The sequence below is a fragment of the Stegostoma tigrinum genome, chromosome 8 (assembly GCF_030684315.1).
Source record: "Stegostoma tigrinum isolate sSteTig4 chromosome 8, sSteTig4.hap1, whole genome shotgun sequence".
NCBI lineage: Eukaryota > Metazoa > Chordata > Chondrichthyes > Orectolobiformes > Stegostomatidae > Stegostoma > Stegostoma tigrinum.
The window spans coordinates 85,884,698-85,907,447 of NC_081361.1; the positions used below are offsets into that span (position 1 = coordinate 85,884,698).

At 40.1% G+C, this 22,750-nt stretch overlaps 1 protein-coding gene and 1 long non-coding RNA gene across 7 annotated transcripts in view; one reads left to right on the top strand and one right to left on the bottom strand.

Moving 5' to 3' along the window:
• Positions 1-20,029, top strand: part of LOC132209909 (uncharacterized) — a 49,057-nt gene extending 29,028 nt beyond the window's left edge. Inside the window, exon 3 of the long non-coding RNA XR_009446080.1 lies at positions 19,730-20,029. This is a non-coding gene — a long non-coding RNA (uncharacterized LOC132209909). The remainder of the gene's footprint in view (positions 1-19,729) is intronic.
• The window catches only part of mtf2 (metal response element binding transcription factor 2), a 47,228-nt gene that overhangs the window by 16,651 nt on the left and 7,827 nt on the right, over positions 1-22,750 (bottom strand). For 3 of the 6 annotated variants that reach the window (XM_048539471.2, XM_048539470.2, XM_048539472.2), the window contains 7 exons: positions 20,334-20,560; positions 19,082-19,163; positions 6,370-6,465; positions 6,186-6,286; positions 5,198-5,346; positions 2,336-2,431; positions 314-382 (listed from right to left, as the gene is read on the bottom strand). In XM_048539471.2, the coding sequence (XP_048395428.1) occupies positions 314-382; positions 2,336-2,431; positions 5,198-5,346; positions 6,186-6,286; positions 6,370-6,465; positions 19,082-19,163; positions 20,334-20,540 (800 nt within the window). In that variant the 5' untranslated portion in view covers positions 20,541-20,560. Of the gene's footprint in view, positions 1-313; positions 383-2,335; positions 2,432-5,197; positions 5,347-6,185; positions 6,287-6,369; positions 6,466-19,081; positions 19,164-20,333; positions 20,561-22,220; positions 22,600-22,750 lie in introns of those variants that run through there. The other 3 variants (XR_009446079.1, XM_048539469.2, XM_048539473.1) reach the window with 3 other exon arrangements.

Sequence of the window (22,750 nt, forward strand, 5' to 3'; positions counted from 1 at the left end):
ATTCCATTTAGAGTACTTTTAAAGTTTCTACTTTCTAATGAGAAATGATCAATTAAATAGATTTGAATATTACTCAACATTTTTAATTATAATTAGATCTGTGCATTGTCCTCAAACATGTCTGAAATTACAAATTTCCACTTCAGTGTAAATGCATTATCATGTGTTTATTCATAACTAATCCCCTGATCATGAAAAGGAACTATGATAATGCCATCAGAGCAACCAGTATTTACAAATGTTAACTCGATAAACTTGAGCAAAATAATACTGTAGGTTTTAAAACACTAAAGAAAACAATTACATAACTTACCAACGTAAAGGTAGACGTTTGAGGTATTCCGGTCCAGCATTGCAAACGGAACAAATAAATAAATAAAACCTAAACAGACCAAAAAGAAAATTTTTTTTATCAAGAGAGATATGACAATATTTCCAGATTATGTGCAACATAAGAATAGGAGCAAGATATTCAGCACAACTAAGCTGTTTTGTCTATACTGCACAAAAGTCTTTGCTCCCATTTCATCTTCCTCGTTTCAGCTTTTCAACATTTCATCCTATTCCCCTTTCTCCCATGTAGTCAATTTAGATAGTCTCTGAAGGAAGATATCTGCCTCAATCACATCCTGCAGTAACAAGTTCCACATTCAAACTGTTCTGAGCAACGACATTCATTCTGTCCATCCAATCATAATTTTAAAGACCTCTATCTAGTCATTTCTAAGGAATAGGAAGCCACAACCTGTTTAACCTTTTCCAAAAGCTAAAAGTTCTCTATTCAGCCTTGCAACTCTTTTTTTTTCTCTCCCCCAAGAGCTTCCACGTCCTTTGCATAGCATGGAGTACTCTTCATACATTGGGTAGGGCTCTATATATGCTTAGCAGAATCACTGCCTCTTATTGAGTCAGCCGTTTCTGCCTCATTTGAAGACTTGAGCACAGAATAAAGTTGATACTTCTGTGCATTACTCAGGAAATGTTGCATTTTGAAATGCAGACTTTTGCAGAAAATGTTAAACTCGGGTGCCATTTGCCTGCTGTCAGATGGATAAAAAATATCCCATAAAACTCTTCGTAATAACAGGAAACTTCTGTCTAGACATTTCGACTTCACAAATAAACTTTTGAGTGTACTTTTATGAAACTTTGCAGCATAGAATCAGCTACTATAATTCTTGGTATGCAACAAAAGGTGACTAAATATGAAAAGTATTTACCTGACTGAACCTGCCTCGGATATTCAATTTGTGAAAAACATTAAATCAGCACACATTTGCAACTTGAAGAAAATGATTACTTGCTCCTCTGTAATCAAATTTACTTCTTGTTTATTCATCTTCCCCACATACATTTTTTAACTAAGGTAAATTACAAACTTGCTTTCAGACTTCCAAAAAAGTCAACTAGCAGTTATGAGAGACTCTTCAAACAAACTCTCCCTTATAAATCCATTGACTTGGAGTATTTTGGTTGAAGCTCAATGTCTTTCCAGTTGGCTCAGGAGATGGATTCCACAATTGACAACTGAAAGCACACCTACAGCTAAGCTGAACGCTAATACATATTTTAAGAGAAATGAAATGCTTTTTGGAGTTATAAATTATACATTCAACATTTTCACTTTTTGGACAAGAAAGTTAAATTCTTTTCTGAATTTCTTGTTGATTTACACTGATTGTTTAAAACAATACATTCTTCCTCACAAGAAATAGTCTACCTACACCTCTGCCAACACCTTCCATAATTTTAAAGATCTGAGGAAAAGTTAGCTTTCTACGAACTCCTCAGCCTTCTGTCTATAAGGGAACACAGAACAAACTTGTCAATCTTAGGCACACATACATTTCAGGCGTCATCCTTGTAAATCCTCTCCCCAACCTGCTGCTATGAACTGCACAGATTTTCATCTGAACATGCAATTCTGTCCTCCAAAATAAGGCAAAATGGCTTACAATTCAAATAAGAACATTGAAATTAAATACAAAGATAGTAATGCAAGCCAATTATACTATGCAGCTTATGATGTGTAGCTTTAGTTTTGCTTTGATGTCAAGAAAGCAAAATCACATGGCAAGCAATGCAAGAACTTCTCAAAGCAGCTCCGCACCATGCTGCACACTTTCATATCTAAAAGCAGTCAGCTGGATCACCTGCTTTTAAAATGAAACCCAAAAACTATCAAAAGATCACTTTCACGATTAACTTGTCAGCAGTGAGTTAATATTTACATGCTAGTGAGCATGCAGTCAGACAGAGATCCGAAGCTAATATTAAGAAAATACATTCAAAATTTTTTAAAAATCTGCTTTAAAACACAAACATTGAACGTCACCTGTCTCCATAAAGCATAGGCTTCTGTAAGCATTGTATACAGGCTTCATGGAACCACTGTTTACACCTCCAGCACTGTAGCATTTTCAGGTACCAGCTAACGAAAATAAAGCAAAAATATACAGCTTAACGTACAGTTAAACATAAGACCATAAGACATAGCAATGGAAGCAAGGCCATTTGGCCCATCAAGTCCACCGCCATTTAAATCAGGGCTGATGAACACTTCAACTCCACTTCCCTGCATTCTCCCCGTAGCCCTTGATTCCTTCGAGATCAAGAATTTGTCGATCTCTCCCCTGAAGGCATCTAACGTTCCAGCCTCCACTGCACTCCGTGGCAATGAATTCCACAAGCCCACCACTCTGGCTGAAGAGATGCCGTCTCATTTTCGTCTCATCTCATCTTCCAGATGTAGTGTTATGACAATTAAAAGTTGACTTATTTTTATGAAAACTTGTTATATATTCATATTAAACAGTCCACTACTGCCACAGTGCAACTGCAATTGACAAAAAAAAGTGAGCTTTCAAAACATTTAGGATTGGCTATATAAAATGGCCATGAGAAAAACGGTTTCTTGCTGGGTTAGTAGCTTCAATGAAAATATGTAGCTACTAAATTCCTATTTGTATATGGTTATGACAATGTTCTCTCTCAAAGACAAAATACTCTGTAGCCTACTAATAAACCTTAAAACATCCCAGGCTGTTGGAACATAACTGAACGCTATGAATGAGAACTAATACCAGAACACGACAGAAATAATAATACTGGGTCACATTCTCTTTGGTGCCTGCAAGTTGATATTTTTAGTAAGGCAAATTATCTGAGTTTATAGAATTAAAAAGAAACTAATCCCACACTAAAGAGAGAGTTACAAAGAGTCATTGGATTTGAAACATTAGCACTTGCTCTCTCCACAGACTCTGCCAGACCTGAGATTTTCTAGCACTTATTTCAACTACATATTACTTGTTTTCTTCATACACTGTACCTCACCAACCAGTTTTCTTTGTTTTCCACCCTCAATCATTTAGCATAGTGAATGAATTCCACAAATACCAGCAGTGGTAAGTCCAAAATCATCATTATCTCAAGTAAGCAGCAAGATTGAATGGTCAAATTACTGACTATAAAGACAGTATTTATATCATATTTGAGGTCAGGTAGTTCATTTGGCTGGACAGCAGATTTGTGATGTGCAGTGATGCCAAGAGCATGGTTTCAATTCTCATACTGGCTGAGGTCACCCCAAAGGTCTCATCTTCTCAAACTTGCCCATCGCTTTAAGTGCAATGACTCTCAGGTTGTCTCACTGTCACTAATGAGGAAGCAGCTCCATGGTCTTCTGGGGTGATGGCGACTTGACTGTCACCTCATGTCAATGCCTAATCTTGACTAAATTATGGACATCATTTTCGTCTGAATGCCACCACCTTCTATGACATACCCTTGTTGAAATGAACTAAGTGAGCACAAACCAAAGACTGAGCCTACCAAAAAGTTTATTTAGTAGCCCAATATTGTAGTAATGCTTTCATCCACGAGGCTATCGTAATGACATGTTTCATTATTTTTCTTCACAAAAGTCACAGCACTACTCTGAGACATTATGAATCACAACTAGAGTTAGGTCATCCATTTAAACCTTACTCCAGGATTTCAGCATACTAGCGTGTCCACCTAAATTGTATCAGTAACGTCACAATTGTTAAAGGAAAATATATCAAGAACATGAGAAATATTTAAATGTAATAATTCCCAGGTATCTTGGCTCAATATGTTGAACAAATAAAAATCACCAACTGACCCAACTGCTTTTTTTTTTTGTTCATTCACAAAATGAGGGGGTCACCAGCTAGGCCAACATTTATTGATCAAAACCTAGCTGCCAGAAGGCAGTTTAAAGTCAACTACATTGCTCTGGGTCTGGAATCACATCTCAGCCAGACCATATAAGGATGGCAGTTTCCTTCCCTAAAAAGGATATTCGTGAACTCGGTGGGCTAGCCTTGCTTACTAATGAGCTCGAAGCACAGATGATGGAGGTGGCCATGAACAGCCACAAGCTAATACTTTAAAAAGAAAATGAATTTTCAGCCTTCATTCAGCTCAAACTGAACTCTAGTATATGACAAGGCTGACAGTTCACTTCTCACTGTTGAGATTGGTGCCTTTCCAATGGTGATATCTTTATACTAAAAAGTTAGCCTGTCATCTCAAAATGAAAGAAAGACAAACACCAGACAGCATTTGAAGACTACTGTGGGCATTTTTTGACATCCAGTGTCCCTCAACCATTATTGCAAAAGACAAGAACGTAATTAGTTTGAGACCTTGCTGTCCATAAATGGATTGCTGTTATTTCCCCACATTAAGGGTGGTTTTACTTCAAAAGTACTCCTTTGTGGCAAAACACTCAATGGTCTTCATAGCAGTAACAAGCAAGAAACCAAAATGTTTCTCCAAAAGAAAAACAGGCAAGAAAGTTGGCCAAAAAAAAGTCTGTTGCCCACAACATTTTCCATTACTATCTTTAACAATACCATATTCTACTCTTTACAGTACTGTAGATAAAGGAAGAAAACTGGAGTTCACATAGCCCTTCCTACAACCACTAGGCAGCTTAAAGCACTTTAATAGTGAATTAATTACTTCTGAAGTGTAGTCACCATTGCAGTGTAAAAATGTATTGTACTAATGTACATCATCACGTGGCAAACATTTTAAGTTGGTAATCTTTCTCCTTTCCACTCACATGAAGGATAACCTTTCAAAAGCAGGCAAGCGCCAAAACAATGTTTCCCTATTACTACAAAGCTTTTAATTAAGCAATTTCCGAACACTATATTTTACTTACTCTCCAGGACCTCCACAGTAACAGTAACACTGCTCATGATTTGTTTTGTGGCCTACATCCCACTGAAGGTCTTCCAACTGGTATGGCAGTGTCTGCTTCATGACTTGTAGAGCTTTAGCATTTGGTCCCTTCTTAAGAGCACCACCCCTCTACAACGTAAAGAAAAATATTTATTCTGTGGCTACAAAATGTATTATACAACTACCTGACTAAAAAAGATCTATGTTTCAGTACTTGACTCACAAAATAAAAGCACACAGCAACAGCATTGAAATAAAGCAGCTAATGGGATGCTATCCTTTATTACAAATAATATCCTTGCCTTTGTTCAATTATGCTTTGCTTATACAGCTGGTGAGACATTTCTAATACTGCACAAAGTTTTGGACTCTCCTTATCTAAAAGGATGATGTGAATGCGTTGGGGTGGCTCAAAAGGTTTACTAGATTACTGTCTAGAACGAGTGACGTGCATCTTAAGAAGATAAAATGGACAGACTAGACTGGAGTTTGAGAGAGGGAAGAGCAAAGTGATTAAAGTTTAAAAGATTATGAAAACTCTTGAGCATGCAGACATAGAAAGCATGTTTCTTCTTATGAGTGAGCCCAGAACTAGGAGACACTTAAAATTAGGAGGAGTTGCCTCTTAGGCACGGCGTTAAGAATTCTTCTCTCAAAAGTATTGCGCAATTCTGGAACACTCTGCCTGAGAAGGCAGTGGAAGCTAAATTAACCACAATCTTGGTAAATAATAGAACAGGCTCCAGAGGCTGAACGGGCTACCTCTGGTGCTATTTATTATATTTTATTGTAAATAATACTTTGACACTTTTTATCCCTTCAAAATCTAATTATTAATAATACACATGAGCACATACTACTTTCTCTACACCAGTTCTTAGGACTTTGGAATTTATGGTAGTTTACTTCACTGGTTCCATTTTATAGAGCATCAGAAAAGAAATACAATTCCCAGTATCGTACAGTACCTTTGTAGTAGTAGCAAAGACACACTGGCGACACAGCCACTTGGCATCTGATGCAATCACACTGGAATCTATGTTAGGCATGTGACATTTCTGATGATAACCTATTAACAAAAATAGCAGTAATACTTCATTGCTTAAAAATTTACTAAATATACCAGAAGGTTATTTTGAAACTTTAATTTACCTTGTCCACATTTGTCACAAATGACCATTTCATTGGGTACTTCAGAGTATTCCTCCTGGCATATTGTGCAAACCATCTCTCCACTTCCACTGGCTCCTGGAGTTAAGTGCACAAAATATTTTTTACAAGCATGTACTATAAGTACTATGTCCATTGTTACATGATTACTTTTTAAAATTTCTACAGTAAAGATACCGCAACTGTCTTTTTCAACATGCCTTTTGTGATTTAAGCCCTCAGATGTTTGGACACTAACAGGAGTGAATTAAATCAAAAGTAAAAATCAAGTTTACACATCTGTCTTTTGTCATTGGTAACTTAATGAAAGCATCTGCCTCAACACCACGGACCCGGGTTTGATTGCAGACTCAGGCCACACTGTGTGAGTCTGCATATTCTATGCCTGCATGGGTTTCTTCCAGGTGCTCCAGTTTCCTCCCCAGTCCAAAGATGTGCAGGTTAGGTGTACTGGCCATGGGAAATGCCGGTTTGGGGGAGGGGATGATGTCTAGGTGGGATGCTCTTCCGAGGGTCAGTATGGACTTGATGAACCAAATTGGTATGCTTCCACACTATGGTGAGTCTATGATCGAGTCGCTTGGCAAAACACAACTTTAGTTTCACTAAAGAGATATGCTATTGAAGCCTTTCATCTCACAACCATCAAGACTGAATTCCAAGAATCTCAAATCTCATAGGGCAATAGCCTGAAAAATGAGAGGCTTGTTGGTTGTGAAAACTGCCATGACCTGTAAGTTCCCTTCTGAGCCACTCACTATTCTCACTTGGAATGGTATCACTGTTCCTTCACTGGTATTGGGTTGAAATCCTGGAAGTCTCTCCTTAACAGCATGGTGGGTCTACCTACAGCACATGCACTGCAGTGATTCAAGGCAGCCCAGTTTGACACCTACCTCTCAGGAAAACTAGGGGTCAGCAACAAATGCTGGCTTGGCTGCAATACCAATATTTCACCAGCAAATTTTAAAATAAGGGTCAGCTTTTTTTGAAAACGCAGCCATGAAACGAAGATTTTTAATTTCATATTAGATAGTTTTTTCGATTAGAACAGAAGAGAATCAGATTCTGTGCAGTGCAGAAAGAGGCCATTCGGCTCATCAAGTCTGCACTGCTCCACTGAGCCAGACTCACCCTGAAAACAGGAGTCATCACAGCAGTTCTACCGGTGCTTTTGCATCTCCTTCCTATGAAAAACTCACTGGTAGCAACCACTTTTTCAGGAAACCTCGGTCATGTCTCACTGGTCAAGCTTCTATGGGACCTTGTGCAGTCAATGAGCCCAAACCCAGTGCCACATCTCAAACCACACAATTGGTTGGCATTTCCAGATCACTGGCATTCTTTTCTCAAGTTCCTTTTCCATGCTTCCTCTTGCTAACAGGCATTCCCAAGGGAATTATATCCCTTCATACAGGAGCTTCCTCCAAGTCAGTTTCCTCTGAGCTAGAATATTCAAGCCATTGCCATCTACATGGCTGACCTCAAGAAATGCATTTACATATACTTAAGAGCTGCTTTGGTATTCATTCATTCACTCATTCAAGTGACATCCTTGAGCTAAGATGATGTGCATTAGCATTTGGAACACAGGCATTCTAAGCAAGTTGCTGGCCCAGGCATCAGTTTTGGATGATCATGGTCTTGATGCTGGTACTATTGGCTCCATCAAGGATACTGATGTTAGTATGAGTCATTCGATCTGTGGAGAAACCAACTAAAACAGCAGTGGTTTTACTCATCCAGGGACTTGAGGTGCATCTATACATAGTCCAAGTTTCAGAAAGACAACTGCTGTACACACGATCTTGGTATCAGCACAGATGTACGGTTGAAAACTCATCTTAGGAATATGAAGGCAGGGCTTGCAGATTTGAGGCAGTGTTGGATTGCCACATTTTATCAGCCTTAAATAAAGAGTAGTTTCCCAAGTACAGAAAAATGTTCCACAAATGGGAGGATTTCTCTAGTAATGGAAGAGACACAACAACTTGACCTGGATGGGTTGATAAAGGACTTGAGGTTTCTTCAGGTTAACGCTGAGATTTAATCTTTGGGAAACTTACAAAAAGGATTAAGCAAAGTTAGAAGACACTGTTCATAGAGATTGGAGATGACTGTCACCCATATACACATATTCCATGAATAACATTAATGTCAATTTTCTACTTGGATTTCAACCTATTGAGGTTGGAAAGTTTTCCAATCATCCTGTAGATGATTTCCCAGCGTATGGACACTGGTTCTTGACAAGGAGGATGGTGGTGAACAAGATGGGAAGTGATGACATCCATGCTTGACCCCAAAAGCAGTTGTGTCATAATACTAGTGGTGATGACCGTCACCAACATCCTGTTGTGGAAGACAGAGGATTTGATGGACATCTCTGGACAGGCAAACTGACAGCCACTTCCATAGTGTTAGGATTATGTCAGCATCACCCAGAATTGCAGGGATTTCATTTTTTCCCCCAGATCTTCAGGAATAGACGATAGAGGTGACATAATACCTGCTGCTCCAAGTTCAAAAAAGCGCAGCTTGAATCCTGTCCACTTCTGCGGCTTTTCAACTCTTCATAACAGAAGCCTTCAACTTCTTCCAAGGTGAGATCTAAGATCATCATTGATTGAAAATCACCCCACATACAAGTCATGTTTTCTCTCGAGAGATTGCACCGCCTTGAGACCTAGGAAGCAGGCGCATATATTGATTTGGTAGCACTGAAATAGCCCCAGGTATCATGTTTGTCAACAAGGGGTCACACTCCATAGTTTTATCAGTCCATTGGTTCTTAATCCCATAGTTGTTGTTGGTAATTCCACCTTGGCTGTCTTAGGGGTTCTTGTTACTTGGTACAATGACATCACCCATAAGCATCAAGAGCTTTCCACTTCTTAAGGATGTCTTGAATGATGCAGACATTCTCAACAAGTCTTGGTGCCAATGGTTTCCTTATAGCACGAGATGATGCCTGTTTTCAGCGGTTGCCAGATTTCCTCTATTCCATTAAAATGAACATTTTAGGAGATGCTGGTGAGGGCAGTGTTGGAAACTCACTAGCAGACTGCTTTGCTCTTGTAGCCACTCCATGTTGAACTTTTTTCTGAACTGTTTCACTTTCAGCTGCTTCTGGTGGTATTTGATGGTCATAGAGAAGTGGATAAGCTGCTCGTTTTCGTTCTGGTAAAGAGGACATCCTTTTGATTGCAGAATTGAATGATAAATGTATCCACGATCACCATGATTGGTGTTAAGAGGACTTCAACTTGTCTTTTGGCAGAACAGTATGGTGACGACCAGCTGGTATTCTGTACATTTAATAAGCTCAAGTCGTCCCTCTGGAATTCCCGACTCCTTGCTTTCCAGTAGTTCCTTTCCAGAGTTAGGACCTGTTCTCAACTGTGGCGCTGAAGTCCCCAAGGAGTATAATTTTATCTTCCTTAGGAACATTGGCAAACGCGTCTCCAAGGTGGAGCGAAAATTCTTTTTTAGACTCAACAATGGCACTAAGGGTTGGAGCATAGGCACTCAATTACCACAGAAAGATACAAACAAGTACCAAGTGTTTAGATACCAAATTTCCTCACTCACATGGCTAAAATTGGTAGCTCAAATGCAGAAATGCAGACATGAACTGAAAATATCACACACCAATCCTACTAACCATGCCTTTGTTCAGCGTTTACCTGGTTTATGGCTGTACTATCATTCACGATTGCAAAAACTTCCCATTGTGATGGTACTTTGTCCACACTGGCCGCAGGGATTTAAGAATGCCTCAAGGGGAAATAGGGACAAGAAAAATACCCAGTATTTCCAACAAGACCATCTCAAGCATTTTAAACATCTACAATAACTTTGATATTATGCAATAAGACAAGTGGAACTAGCTGACAATTGTTGCCAAATATCATAGAATAGAATCCACCATATGATATGGGTGATGAACTTCCTAAACAAGACTTTTATAGTTCTGATCCTTCATGTAATCAGCTCCATGAGCTCAATGATTCTTCCTACACTGACTATGCTCTATTCTTGATAACTGGAATTTTAACAAAATGCAAATGAATTTGCTAGTTACTGATCAACACGAAACGTGGCAAGTTGATGCCAAAATATCTGAATTTTCAGGTAAGCTGAATTTAGACTATGCTTCCTGTTTTAATGACAAAAACTTCCAAAAAAACAAAGCTCCCCTTCATATTCATTATTCAAACCAACAAAATAGCACAGAATTTATTTTTAAACTTCAGAATAGTATTGGATAGACAAGACAGAAGTAAGGCACTAAAATTAACTTGTGATTGTCAACAATGGAAATGAAGGCACTGACAATGATTCTATCATGGCTGATTGTTAACCAGTGTGTTTACTAAAATGTACATAAATCTGTGCAGCCATGACATGGTGACCTTTGTTGAATTCTCTTTCCTCCTGCTGTCCAATTTTCCTTCACCGAACACCTGTGTTCATCCATCCCCCACACTTTGTTATGTTGGATTCTCTAGCATCTGCAGTCCCCATTATCTCTCCCATCTTGACCAATGCAGTTTTGTTAAGACATTAGAAACTCAAGTATAACGTTGTTTCAAATGCCAAATATGGAGCAGCAGGTTTGTCATCCACAGAACTGACAGCAAAATTAGAATGCAAGTTTACAGAATGAGCCTTCCATGCAGAGATGGGAGTGGCCCAAGACGATATCCAACTGGCCACAGTATTACAGCATTCAATTTAGTTAGTGCATGTAACACAGATAACAACGCAACATCACCTGCTGGATTATATGGAGCAAATGAAGGAAAGGAAATCAAGAGTGGACAGAAATAGCTTCAGAAACAACCCTTGATTCCAGCACATCTTGCCACAGTCTCAAAGGTACTTTGAATTGTGGTTGCTTGGTTCCTCTTCAACAGGAGCAATGATAGCTCAAGGAAAACCACAAGCCTAAGTTTTATGTTACATACAGGACATTGCCTACAAACAAGAGTCAATCCCCAAACATAATTTAGGGCTAGATTGATCAATTAGCTTGGTTCCACTCCACTCAAACTTCAAAATTCTTTGGGTCACCAGCTCAGAATACATTTATAGCATTTCTGTGAATATTTTTCTCATTTGAAAAAGAACTGATTCCTATAGTTTTAATTTGCATTTTTGACATCGCAACTGATGCTTTTCATTCATTCCTCCTTTTTGTTCCTTTATTACTTTTAGTAGACTCAGTTTCCCAAACTGAGTAAGCCAACAGAAAGTGATTTTAAAATCATTATGTACATAATTGGTTAGTGTTAAATATTTGGGAAGCAAGTAGTATCAAAAAAAATAGAAGTAGCAGTTCATGAATGACGGACAACTTTATTTAGAGCACATTTTATGATCTGTAGTACAATATAAATGCTTCCAGGCCATTTTATGTAGAATAATTAGACTTCAAGTGGTTTACTTTTCAGTTTGTTTACCTTCCATTACTTAGTTAATTAAGCTTAATTGAGCTCCATTTGAGCGCTTCAGGCCCTGTGGCCAGATAGTCTGGTGACTTAGAATCTCTTTAAAATTCATGATTAAGATGAGGAGAACAGTTCAGTACACGTGCAGAACAACTGCACAAAAATCAACTACTGCTCATTGACAGGTGTCCAGGCTTGCGGTAAACAGATTAACCTAGAGAATTACAGTGCGAGTGTGAGCCAGAGGGGAAAAGTTTGGAAACTCACATAGACTTGCTCTGAAGTTGAAAGTCATTGGGCCTTTACATTGTAGTTTGTTTCAGGGCGAGATGCCCGATGAAGGCAAAAGCATATAAGCGACTGCTTAGAAATTCACCAAAAGGAAACCAGTGGCAGCTGTACCAGAGCTGGAGCTGGAGCAGGCAAGAGTACTGACTTGTCACCAAGGATTGAGTGGAAGGATAGCATCGTGATATAAAAAAAATGGGTGGTATGAAGTGGAATCTTAACTGCAAGAAATCTTTCTAGTCTTTCGTTTTGCTTAAATTAATGTAGTTTGTATTTTTTCTTGTTTAATACAAGTTTTATTGTGTTAGAAGTAGGCTGACAGCCCATGATTTACATGTTTGGGAACTGACCTCTATAGTTAAAACAAACCAAGTTAGGATCTAACAAGCCAGGTTTCACTCTGGGTTAAAGTCACCCGCATTCATAACTCATGAAATATTAGTCAAAAAGAAACAGGAAGCATGTGTAAAGTTTAGGAAACTGAAATCAAGACAAGGCCTTTGATGAAAAAAAAGGAAGTAGGAAGGGAGGGCCTAAAAAAAGGTAATTAAGTGTTTTGGCAAGTACAATTAGGGATAATCCCAAAGTATTTTACACATATACAAAGGAGTCGGGTAGGTTTGCTCAAGGACAAAAGGAGGGAATTTATGCACGGAGCCACAGAAATTGGGTGAGGTCCTTGAGTACTTAGCATCAGTATTCACCAAGGAGGAAGACATGAATATGTTTAGATTTGGGGGGTATGATGATAATCTTGGGAATGTCAATATTAAGGTGATGGTGAAATTGACTGTCTAGGAAAACCTTTAAGGCAGATACGTCCTGAGGGGCTGATGGGATCTATCCAAGAATACTGAAGGAGGCAAGGGAAGACATTGCCAGGACCCCGACAGATTTTTGTTTGTCTGACATTTCTAAATTAACCTGTTCAGTGATGTTATTACACACTTCAGGAGCAAAGTTGGGTCTGAACCTGACCTCCTGGTTCAGAGGTAGGGACATTACCATCGCATCTCAAAGGCAATCCAGATATCTTTGTATCCTCTTTAGCCAGTGAGATCCCAGAAGACTGGAGAATAGCCAATGTTTTTCCTTTGTTTAAAGACCATCAACAGGGATATTCCAAGAAATTAGAAAGTAAGATTTACATCATTAATAAAAAAATTACTGGAGAAGATTCTTTTCCAAATACGAGTAAATTCTACACCCAAGAATAAAATTATTAGGGGTAGTCAGCATGATGTTGCGCAGGGAAATCCTGTCTCACAAATCTAATTGAGGTTTTGGAGGAAATGAAAAATGATGATTGATGCAGGTAGGGTAGCTGATGTTGTCTTCATGGATTTTACTCAAGTATTTGACAAGGTTCTTCATGTTAGGTTGGTCCAGAAGTTTAAGTCACATGGGATCCAAGGAGAGTCCAAGTTGGGTACAAAATTGGCTCAGTCATAGAAGGCAGTTGTTGAGGTGTGTTTCTCTGATTGGTTCTGACTAGACCAGTGGATGTTCTGCAAGGCTATGTACATATATGAATGATTTGGATGAAAAAAAAATGTAGCTGTTCTGATTGGTAAGTTTGTAGACAACATGAAAATTGAAGGATTTGTGAATAGTGAGGAAGGGTGTGACAGGACAAAGCAAGACATAGATCGGTTGGGAAGTTGGGCAGGGGACAAAGGAAAATCGCAGATGGAGTTTAATACAAACTCAAAGAAGTGAGAGGTCAAATGCAAAGGGCAAACAAACAGTCAGTAACCTTAGGAGCAGTGTACAGAGAGGTTTAGGGTTGAAGTCCATAGCTCCCTGAAGTGGGCAACACAAGTGGATAAGGTGGTGAGGAAGATGTATGGCATATTTGCCTTCAGTGAAGGCAGCACGTAGAAAACTAGCAAGTCACGTTGCAGCTCTATAAAACTTTAAGTATGGGCACATTTGGAATACTGTGTTCAGTTCTGGTTGCCACAATAGAGGAAGGATGTGGAGGCTTGGGAGAGGGGCAAGAGGTTTACCAGGATGTTGCCTCGATTGGAACATATTAGCTACAGGAAGAGTTTTGAAAAAAACTTGGGCTGTTTTCGCAACTGTGTTCAAGGCTAAGTGGCAACCTGATAGAGATATATAAAATTGAGGAGCACAGATAGGTCAAACAGTCTGAGTCTTTTGAAGAAGGTGGAAATGCCAAATACTAGAAACCATAGGTTTAAAGTGAGAGGGGAAAAGTTTAGGGATGTGCAAGACAAGTATTTTTCATGCAGAGGGCGCTAAGTGTCTGGAATGCACTGCCAGGGGAGGTGATCGAAGCAGATATGATAGCAACTTTTAGGAAGCATTTAAAAAGATACATAAACATTCCTATGCTGTACTGTACTATTAACTGGTTGCTAGAGCATTGGTATTAGTGTCGAAGAGTGAAAAATTGGCAAGTGTGCAAAATGCATTTGAAGCATTTGTTACTGAGTGAAAGAAAATAAAACTTACAGCGGTCTTTTGGAACACCAAGTATGAAAGCAGGTACAGAATGTTGGAAAATAGTGGAATATTCAAGGTCAGCCATGACAATTAGATACATCAATAGCACAGCTAATGTTTCTTCATTTTCACACATAGTAAATACAGAGGAAGGCAATGTGTTTGCCAAGGAACATAAATCTATTCAATATTAAAAATATGCAATTGAAATGAAGATCAATAGCAAGGCTGATTGACAAATACAGGTTATGAACACCCAACCCAAGGTGTTCTCTCTACCCTCCAGCCTAGTCTCTTCCCCTCCCCCAGCTTCACACTAGTTCAGCAGCAATCACTCTGCAACAGGGAAGGTGATCTCAAAACAGACAAGAGGAAAGTGCTCCAACATTGCATGAATGGTTCCTGCTGCCCCACAATAAGTCAACTGGATTGGTATTCTCCTTCAGTAAGGAGCTAAATGATGGATTCCCCCAGGCCAGGCAAGGATGTAAAGAGAACAGACAGTCAAATTAACTTTACTGAAACTGCCAAATTGTAGAAATTGCTCATCTCTGACCAAGTAGCTGCTGCCATTCAAGAAACCAATTAAACTGTCTACAGAGATTTTAAAAAAATCTATAGCACAGATAGGAAACTACACAACCCACAAGTCAAACTTCAACATGTACAAGAGGTGATTGCAACTGCTTTCACTCAGAAAATAGGCTTCAAGTCAATGTAAACTCCTCAGAAGCTTATGCAAATAAAAAGTCTTCCATGAGACATCTGGAAAATTAAGATCCTCTTCCAAACAACTATCAGCACACAACACTTCATCTTATCAATTCAGATCAAGGGCACAATTCTGGATAATTTAGACATTTTCTGTATGCTGAGTTGCAACTCTCAACAAGGTCAATAAAGAAAAACAAAATTCACTCACTTCTAATGAGCCAGCTCAACCTACAGCTGATTTGGGGAAAAAGAGAATTTCAGCAAGGTGATAGTTTACTAGGGAATTGCATTTCCCACAGTCTAAGAAGGGTCACCAGACCTGAAACATTAACTGTTTTCTCCTCTACAGATGCTGCCAGACCTGAGCTTTTCCATCAACTTTGTCATGTGTACCGATCAAGAGCAAAAACAATGAATCAAAGTACAGTGAAATGCTTTCTTTACCAGCAGTACAGACAGATCATAGCAAGGAGATAAAGATCAAAAAGACGAGGAAACATACAGGTTACATTGCATAGGGCATGCACTAGATGAGATCGACGTTAGCAAGAGCAGCATTTTGAAACGTGAGTCCATTCATCAGCTTAACAACAGCAGGGTAGAAGCTGTTCCCAAAACTGCTCATGCTTGTGTTCAGGTTTCTGTATTGCCTGCCTGACTGGAGACGGCGTACGAGATTACCAGGGTGGATGGGTTTTTGATTGATGTTGGCAGCCAGCTCTGTAAAGAGTCTCCATGGATGGGAGGTTGGCTTTCATGATGGTCTGAGCTACGCACACCTTCTGCAGTTTTACAGTCCTGGGCAGAGCAGCTGCCATACCAGGCTGTCATGCACCCAGACTGTATGATTTCCAATGGTGCAACCATAAAAGTTAGCGATGGTCCTTTTGGATAAGCCAAATGTCCTGAGCCGCCCGAGGAAGAGGCGGCGGCATTGTTGTACCTTCTTGATTGTCGCATCTACATGGGAAGTCAAGGACAGGTTGTCAGCTGTCATCACTCCCAAGGAATGACACTTTCCACCCTCTCAACCTCACTTCCGTTGATGTAGATGGGGGGCATGTTCTCCTCCTTTCTTTTTGAACTCAATGATCAGTTCTTTACTTTTGCTGACATTGAGAGAGAGGTTGTTCTCCTTGCACCATGTCACCGGGCCCTCCATCGCCCTTCGGTACTGTGACGAGTCGGCGTTGGATATCTGTCCCTCTAAGGCAGTGTTGTTAGTGAGCGTGCCGACGGCATTCGTTCTGGCTTAGCGCGAGTCGAGCGCGAGTCGAGCGCGAGTCGAGCGCGAGTCGAGCGTTATTGTGGAGCCAGTGCAATTTTCATCTATCTTCACCGATCGCGATCTGTTGGTCAGAAAGCAGAGTATCCAGCTGCAAAGGGTGGAGCTGCAACCAAGGTCACAGAGTTTTAAGATCAGTCTGGAATGGATAATGGTGCTGAAGCAGAACTGTAGTCAATGAGCAGGAGTCTGGCATAAGTGTCCATGTTGTCCAGATGTTCCAGGGATGAGCGCAGGGCTAAAGATATGGCATCATCTGTGGACTTGTCACATCGGTTGGCAAAGTGTAGGGGATTGAGACAGGCTGCCAGACTAGATTTGATGTGGGCCATGACCAGCCTCTTGAAGCACTTCATCATGGAGAACAAAGCCACTGGGCAGTAGTTATTAAGGCACACTGCACGTGCTTTCTTAGTATTAGGATAATGATACTGTTCTCCAAGTGGGGCGGAGAGACGACGGCGGGGCGGGGCAACTTCGACTTGTAGGAGGGAGAGGTTGAAGATGTCGGTGAATACCTTTGCCAGTTGGCCCACAGAGAATTGGAGTGCTCAGCCAGTAACACCGTCCGGGCCCAATGCTTTCCTTGGACTGACTCCCAGGAAGACCAATTTAACGTCGACAGCAGTGACAGATGGAACAGGCGTGTTCGGTCAGGTGTCACCACACCACTGGCATTCTGCTCAAACCGAGCATAGAAAGCATCAAACACATCAGAGATGGATGTGTCTTCACCCACGACCTTGCTCTGCTTTATTTTGTATTGCATAATGGTGTTCGGGTCTTGTCACAGGCTGCGGGAGTCAGTTAGGTAGGTTTGGGCCTCTAATTGGTCTGGCCTCTTGGCATTTCTGACAGCCTTATGGACATAATATCTGGATTTCTTGTACTGGTCTGGGTCAATCGACTTGAATGCCACATTAAGAGATAACAAAGTATGGAGCTGGATGAACACAGCAGACCTGCATATTTGGTCTTCAGTGGAGAGTGGATTTCTTGGTTCATCCGAGGTTTACAGTTGGGAAACACCTGTATTGACTTCTTTGGTATACAGTCCTTCACATATTTGCTAATGAAGTCCACAATGGTGGTGGCATACTCGTCAAGGTTTTCTTCAAAGTACTTGAACATGATCCAGTTCACCGATTCCGAGGTGGTGGGGAAGATGGAGCAGTAGGCATCTGTGATGGTCGTGTAGCAGTGGTCCAGAATGTTCAGTCCTCTGGTGGGGCAGGAGATGTATTGGTACTTTGACAGCATCCTCAAGGTTAGTTTGGTTGAATTCACCAACGAATAGGGCCTTGCTGAATTTTGTCTCGTGATTTACAATGCCACAGACACATCTAGAACATTCCTGATATCTGCACGGACCTGTACACAGATTGCTGTCAGAATGGTGGAGGTGAACTCACGGTAAGCACTAGAAACAGCATTTTACTTGAGGTATTTTAGGTCCAGGGAGCAATGGCTTGCCAGGGTCACTATGTCTGTGCACCACAAAGTGTTGATCAGAAAGCATACCCCACTGCCCTTTGCCTTACCCAAGGACAACATGTGATGTATGGAGAACCCATCAGTTTGTAGGGCGCAGTTAAGAATGGCAGTAGTGAGCGAAGTCTCCAGGAAGCAGAGCATACAATAGTCTCTCAGTTCTGAGAGATTTGGACAATAGCAAGTAGCTCAAAACACGCAGAAGTACTACTAGCAGGGCTTTCATATCCAATGTCCTTCTAACAACCAGCAGCAAGAAAGGCAGTCCAACTGCAGCATCCTCTGCCAAGCCAACATTCCTCACGCCGAGGTATAAATCACTCAAAACCAACTTCACCGACAGGACATGCCATTAAATACCAGACATGGCAAGTAGCTGTCAGTTACATCAGAAGACTTCCAGCAGGGCAACAGAAATGCTTTAGACATGTCCTCAAAGCATTGCTGAGGTGGTCAAACATGCCTGACAACTCATTGGAATTCCAACAAATACAAAGATGGCATCCGGATGTGAAGCTGAGGTATTGGATATAGAAGATGTTGATTCCAAATGCCTAATCTACCGAATTCTTCGAACACCACCTGCCCTGCATGTAACCAGATCTATTAATTGCACACTAGATTTATTAAACACCTCAGAATGGATCAAACCTAACTGCAATCAAGTCATCCTTGATCTCACTGGATGGTTTCAGTTGCAAGTCAGTCAGTTTACTATAAGGCACTGCCTTCTGGAGATGAGGCAAGAAAACTATAGGAAAATTATGAATTGATTTACGACTTGCCCTTGATAGATTAAACTTACTTTGTTGCACTGTAACTTTGCAAACTACAGAGGATATTTGGGGATTACAATTAAAATTTAGATCACTTGCTAAGAGTCAGAACTTCTCACCCTTAAGAACATCTTTATACAAAAAAGACAGAAAAACGAGATTCTATGTACTCTAGCAAATCACATGTCACGTGAATATTTTGGTTTACAAAAACTTACCAGTCTGTATGTCTTTCCACAAGACCCAGGACTTGGAACTGTCTTCAAAGATGACAAAGCAACTCTCTTTCTGTTTGTTTACCTTTAATTAAAATTAGAAGGAGCTTCAGGTTTTCTGTCTTGCAGAATTGTGTAGGTTAATACTAAACTAGATTTCTATCACAATACTCTCCATTGCGCTCTTAGAAGACAAAAAAGTGCATTATTTCAATGCTGACATCCTCATTTTTGTACCACAATTCTTTTCAAACTAGCCTAGCATTTCTCCTTTATTAGGTTCATTAGGCATCAGGTACGGAAAGGACATCTCATATCCTCTCCAAAGGCTTAGGAATGGAATAATGGAACACTGTTTAGTGGTTGCAATCAAGATCAAAACCAAAAAAAAACAGAATGGCACAATTTAAAAAACATTTCTAGTTGTAATTACCCACCCTTGAGTGACAATTAACTGTTTGGAACAACAGCTGTTTTACAAAACAGGGGCACAACCACTGATACTATTTACATCATCATGTAAATAAAGCAGGATAGTCAACACCTTCCGATCTAATCTTTGGGTAAATTTTCTTCTCTTGCACAAATACAGTGTTTCAATATTTTGAACTTTAGGATCCAAATAACTGAAATACACCTTTTCTTTATTAGGAGCATTAGATGAAAGAAGGCAAATCAATTTTCTATCAGGGACAGTCTTTGAACCAAACACCCAAGCATCCAGGAAGATCAAAACACTGCAGCTGATAGAAGAAACAGCAACGGGGAATAGGTAAGCTAAGAAAGCAGAAAGGACAACTGGCATCATAAAGAATAACCAAGTACAGAAACAGCACGCTGGATGATGGTACACAATCACAGATCACAATAAGGAGACCAAGGAGCGTGTCAGCTGAATCCAACGGATAGAGTAGAGAACAAGCAACTAACAAACTTTTGTACGTGTTTAGGGTGGAGGTATTTCTTGTGCTCAAATTCTCTCATGTCTGGCCACATTTTGTAAATGCTCAACAAGACTTGTCTACTCGGTGTCGCCAGCTGAATTCCTGTAACGGCTGAAACATTTCTCCGATAATTATTGAAAAGTTTAACACAAAAGTAAATAATATTGTTGGATTTAGCATTTACCCACTGTCCTGCTCAATGCAGGAATAATTTCTTTTACATGACTAACTTATGAGTGCTCCACATTAATCAACAATGCTTCAAAATGGCGTGCTCCCTGCTTTTGCCAAGCTTAAGCATAGTTATTCACCTTTATGACAGTTCCAAGGTAAAATAAGCCATCTGACCACCTGGCTAGGACATCCTGGCCTTCCTCAAACTTGCATACAGGTTTTTTTCCTTTTGATCCATCCTGCAATGACAATCGAACAGAGGACACTGGTGTCTTCTGGTTTCGACGGGAGGGAGATCGCTTGTGGAGAGATGAGTTACCTGCTCCCGTAGTGTCTTTGTCCATCAGGAAAATAGCATCATCAACTGAAATTTAAAGTTCAAAATGAGCCATTCCAGAACAACTCATTTCTGTATTATTTGCCACTGTAAATTACTGATGGTCTGCACAAAGTTACCATATGTCTGATACAACAGTTGCTAAATTTGATCACACTGGGGCCTTTTGAAATTAGCTTAAACGTAACACCCTACAAAGAGTTAAAGTCTTACCAAAAAAAAAACACCCCACCCCAACTGGCTCAACTTATCTCAAGTTACCAATGCCGTACAGATCACAAATTCCATTTCTCAGTCTACGCTCGAGTAGCTAAATCAATTATGCACTACGGAATTAGTACACCAATCAATTTCCCAAATTAGGAAGGGAAATTGTTCTGATTTGTTACATCCATCTAACTTTGCATCTTTTGCAGAAAGAATCAACTGTACCTCCTCATCAAATGATTTAATGGCCTTTCAACACTTGGTACATAAGTTCATTGATAAATATTTGATCAAACAAACAAGGTGAGTTCCAGACGCAAATGACCCAAGAAAAAACACTCCTCCTCAATCTTCCCTTTAAATTTCTACCTATTAACTTCATCCATGCTCCCTAGTTATTGAGCCCTCTACCGACAGAAAAAAGTGCCTTCCTAACCACCCTTCCCATGCCCTTCAGTCTAATACATAACTCTATCATACATCTTTTCAATCTTCTTTACAACTCCAATCTATTCAATTTTTTTTTTGCTCAGATATTCCAACCCAGGCAACGTCTTGGTAAACCTCCTCTGCAGTGCAATCACATCCTTCCTATGTTAGTGACGAGAATTGTATGCAGTACTCCAGTTGTGATCCAGACAGAGCCTTGTACAGTCCCAGCATAATCGCCACACCTCACATTCTGTGGTTCAGCTAATAAGGACAAGAATCTCAGTTGTCGTCTTAAACACATCACCTACCAGTTCAATCTTTAAGGATTACGGATATGCACATCAAGGCCCCTCCAACCTTCAGTACATTCCCGGATCCCATTATTCATAATGTAACCCGTTGACTTGTCGGTCCCCACTAAGTGCATTTCTTTGTTGATTCAATTTGCCACTGCTCTGTCCACCTGACAATTGTTAGTGTCCTCTAGCAGTTTATGGCCATCTTCATCATTATTTACCACCATCAACCGTCATGTCACCCAAAAATGTCTTGATCACACCTCCTGTATCTACGCCCAAATCACTAACTCCTCCCCAGGAGGAGTTCTGCAGAACCTTGATGGAATGACTTCCAATCACAGAAATATCCCTGAACCATCACTCTCTACTTCCTGCCTCTCAGCCAGTGTTAGATCCGTTGTAACACTTTCCCTTAGATCCCACAGGCTCTGTCTTTTGGTTTTAACTAGTCTGATATGAGGGACCTTATCAAAAACCTTGCTGAAATTCCTGCTAATCATATCAAATGTAGCACCTTAAATCGATACTCCAGACCTCTTCAAAAAAATTAAAATTTGTCAATCATGACATTACCTTAGAAAATCCAATTAATCAGACAAAGACAAAGTCTCTCCAAGTGCAGCAATATTTCATACTCCTACTGCTAATAACACCCTAACCTCCAAATGGGATCTGATTTTCTCAACTATGACTCCCACTTTTTTAATAACAGACAATGTGAAAAGACCTCTAATTCTCGAACATCTCACCTGCCATCAGAAAAGAAATTTCAAAATTCTGCCAGGGCTGCCAGTGTCTCCTTTGCTGCCTCCTTCAAAAGGCGAGGAAACATCCCATCCAGGCTTGCAGTTTTATGTACTTAAGACAAATATTTATTAGCAGGTATTTAAAACCTGCTAGTTTACATACAACAATACAGCGCAGAACAGGCCCTTCGGCCCTCAATGTTGCGTCGACATCCTTCCTCTCGCAAGGAGTCCAAAATCGATTGCAGTATTCCGAAAGCAGCTGAACCAACATCCTATATTGGCTGCTAAGTGATCTCCCAACTCCTATACTCAATGCACTGACCGATAAAGGTGAGCACACCAAATGTCTCCTTCATATCCTTTCTACCGGTGGCTGTACTTTGATGGAACTACGAAACTGCACTCCAGCGTCTCTTTATTAAGCAACACTCCCCACAACCTTAAAACCTGCTAGTACTTCCTCTTTCTTTTGATATTAATTTCTCCTAATATTTCACAGTCCCCAACCCGGATATCTATACTGTGTTGTC